At 48.4% G+C, this 3,116-nt stretch overlaps 1 protein-coding gene across 1 annotated transcript in view; it reads left to right on the top strand.

The window, feature by feature from the left end:
* CUNH17orf67 (chromosome unknown C17orf67 homolog) overlaps positions 1–2,149 on the top strand; it is a 22,980-nt gene extending 20,831 nt beyond the window's left edge. The window contains exon 3 of the mRNA XM_007463876.1: positions 2,033–2,149. Within this exon, the coding sequence (XP_007463938.1) occupies positions 2,033–2,149 (117 nt within the window). The remainder of the gene's footprint in view (positions 1–2,032) is intronic.
* The last annotated feature ends 967 nt before the right edge of the window (positions 2,150–3,116 follow it).

The following is a 3,116-nucleotide window of genomic DNA, read 5'->3' as shown; positions in this document are numbered from 1 at the left end:
CTTTCCCTGCTTTACAGAGTCTGAGCCCTTGCCCTGGGCCCTGCAGGTCTAGGCATGGCCATGGGGCTTTTCTCTATTGCTAGTCCCTGGGTACTGGAATGTGCTTCAGTGGTTCCCTTAACCCCATTTACATGGCTGTGAATGGTTCCTTCATTAAAGTTCCTTTAGGTGAACCATCTGAAGGAGAAATTGTGGTTCTAGAGAAGCTCAGAGACAACAAAGCTTTGTTGTCAGTGACAACCATGGACCAGGGCAGGAGGGGGCCCTCTGCTGTTGTGAAGAATGGCAGGAGGTGGTAGATCCCACGAGGAGGTGTCCTCACTTGCTGGTTACAGTGACATTATCCAGAGCCACAGACCAAGCCCAAGGGGTAGTTGGTCATCACCTTTTCCCTCCTTGCAGGAAGGCAGTGCTGGCAAAGGCCTCTGAAGAGCTGTGGCCCTTTCAGGGCTGCATTTGGGCAGATCAGTCTGTTAGGTTGGAGCAGAAATGGTGGGGGGTGTGGGACGTGGTGTGGGCGGAACGGGAGGTAGAGTGACGGATGGAGGGGTGAGGAAGCTGGGACAGCCTGGGTGGCAATGGTGGAGACCCGACCTGCAGAAGTGGCAGAGATGGAGGGAGTCATCTGAGAACTCTTCTGGAGATAGGCTCAGAGTCCTCACACTCAGTCTCAGGATGAGTCTGAGGGAGACACGATGGTCTACGTCTGGCTCGGGTTCCTGAGTCGATGGAGAGGCTGGTCACAGAGATGGGCAGCACCAGACAATCAGCTGCTCTCTGTTGTGGACACACCAACACATAGAGCCAGTTACATTTCATAGACATGGACTCATACAACACGTGGTCCTTTGTGACTGGCCTTTTTCACGTAACAATGTTTTCGAGGTTCATCCGGGTTGTAGCATGCATCATTCCTCGTAATGGCCAGATAGTATTCCCCTTGTATGGGGATACATTACATTCTTTATCCATTCATCTGCTGATGGACATTTGGTTTGTTTCCACTTTTTGGCTATGATGAATAATGCTGCTGTGAACAGCTGTGTACACGTTTCTGTGTGAACATATGCTTTCACTTCTCTTGTATACACAATTGTGGGGTCAAATGTTTACTCTCTTTAGCATCTTAAGGAACTGCCAGGCTGTTTTTATAAAATGCCTCTTATCCCTAGTAACTTTGTTTTGGCTTTAAGGTTTATTCTGTTTGATAATAGTATAGCAACTCCAGCTTTCTCACAGTTATCCCTTGCCTTTTAAAAAAGATGATTTTATCACAAATGTGTGCTGCCATAAATAAATAAATATATATATTATTTAGTTATGCATGTTTTGAGCTTTATTAAAATGGTGTCACACAATAAACACTGTCTTCTTGGACTTGCTGTTTCCACTCATTATGCTATTTCTAAGACTCATCTATGTTGTTGTATGTAGCTATAATTCACTTTTTTCATTGCTGTATAATATTCCATGTTGTGACCCTACCATAATTTATTTACCCATCCTCCTGTCAATGGATATTTAACATGTTTCCAGATGTTTCCAGAATTTTGCTACTACAAATTTATTGCTGCTGTGAACATTCGTATCTGCTCTTGTTCTCAAAGTGACCAGCAGCATTCGCAGCTGGGAACTTGTTAGAAATGCAGATTCTGGAGCCCTAACCCAGACTCACCGAATCAGAAACTCTGAAGGTGGGGCCCCAGCAATCTGTAGGTTTTAACAAGTCTTCTGGGTCATTCTAATGCCTGATGACATTTGAGAGTCATTGCTCGAGGATATAAACAAGAGTGAAATTTCTGGATTGCAGGCAACCGATTGTTTTCCAAAGTGGTTGTTCCATGTAACTCTCCAACAGCAGTGTCTATGAGTTCCCATGGATACACACCCTCTCAGCACTTAGGGTTAGTGGCAGTTTCTCCTGCCTGGCTGTGCTGCCCTGTCTCAGAACCACAGCTGTACCCCGCACATGGGCAGCTCGACCATCAACCGTGAATAAAAGCTTCTCTTCGATGTGGGTTTGTTCTGACAGGAGTACATGCACCATCTGCTCCGCCTGGAACGCCGTGCTGAGGAGCAGTTCCTGGAGCACTGGCTGAACCCTCACTGCAAGCCCCACTGCGACAGGAATGTGGTCCATCCTGTGTAAGCAGCTCGGGACCAGCCCCCGGTACGTTCCTTCTCCCTGGCCTTCTGTTTCAGGGAGACGGCGGTGGGCAGTGCAGGCATGGCTCGGGAGCCTTCGAGAGCATGGTGTTAGGGGAACCAGCGGGTGAGCTGGTTATGGGTTGGAGAACGGGAAGTGCAAGGCAGGAGAGGTCAGTGGGAGCCAGGTTGAGAGGACCCCTGGGGACGCGCACGGGGGCCTGACTCCTGCCGAGTCACCAAGAGATCCCAAGTACGGGAAGGATGTGACCCTATTTGCCATCCAGAAAGGGTCCCTCTGGGATACAAATCTGGAGAGACATGGCTTGTTGAGACTTGGGTCTCTCCAGGTGGGGTCAGCATCCATGAGCTTGACTGGTGACATCCATCACAACCATCACCATTGTCACCAGGATCAGCAACTTCTTTACTGCCTTCCCACAGCCTTCCAGACTGGGACTCTGCCCAGCCTGTGTCCCATCTTCCCTCCTATTCTGGCTTTGCCCTTTCAGTCCCCCTGTCCTGCATGGTTCAGCATTCCCAGCACAGCCCACCTCTGTACCTCTGTTCCTGCGAGAGGCTGTTTGCTGCTCCGCGCACAGTGTGTCTATGTCCATCTCCTCGTCCCCTTTCCAATTCTTGCTAGATTACATAGCTAAATCCCTTCAGAGGTTAAGCCTAGTGAGTTTCATTTCTCCTCTGTAATTTGTATGTATTAAGCAGGACAGGATATAACTGGGTACTTGATCATTTGTTGTTAAGAGAAATCTTGTTTCCTTGTTGTTTATTTTGTGCTGCTGTGAATTGACACAGGAACACTCCCTTTAGAGGTTTGCTCTTTATAATTTTCAGGGTGCTATCGCACAAAATCTCTCATTTGATCCTCTTAACACTCCTGGTCATTGCAGGGCGTTTTTTTTTTTCGGTTCGCGGGCCTCTCACTGTTGCGGCCTCTCCCGTTGCGGAGCACA

Source organism: Lipotes vexillifer, unplaced genomic scaffold (assembly GCF_000442215.2).
Source record: "Lipotes vexillifer unplaced genomic scaffold, Lipotes_vexillifer_v1.1 scaffold333, whole genome shotgun sequence".
In the NCBI taxonomy this organism is placed as follows: domain Eukaryota; kingdom Metazoa; phylum Chordata; class Mammalia; order Artiodactyla; family Lipotidae; genus Lipotes; species Lipotes vexillifer.
The sequence above is the reverse complement of the archived record's forward strand: the minus strand, read 5'-3'. Positions and strand labels throughout refer to the sequence as shown.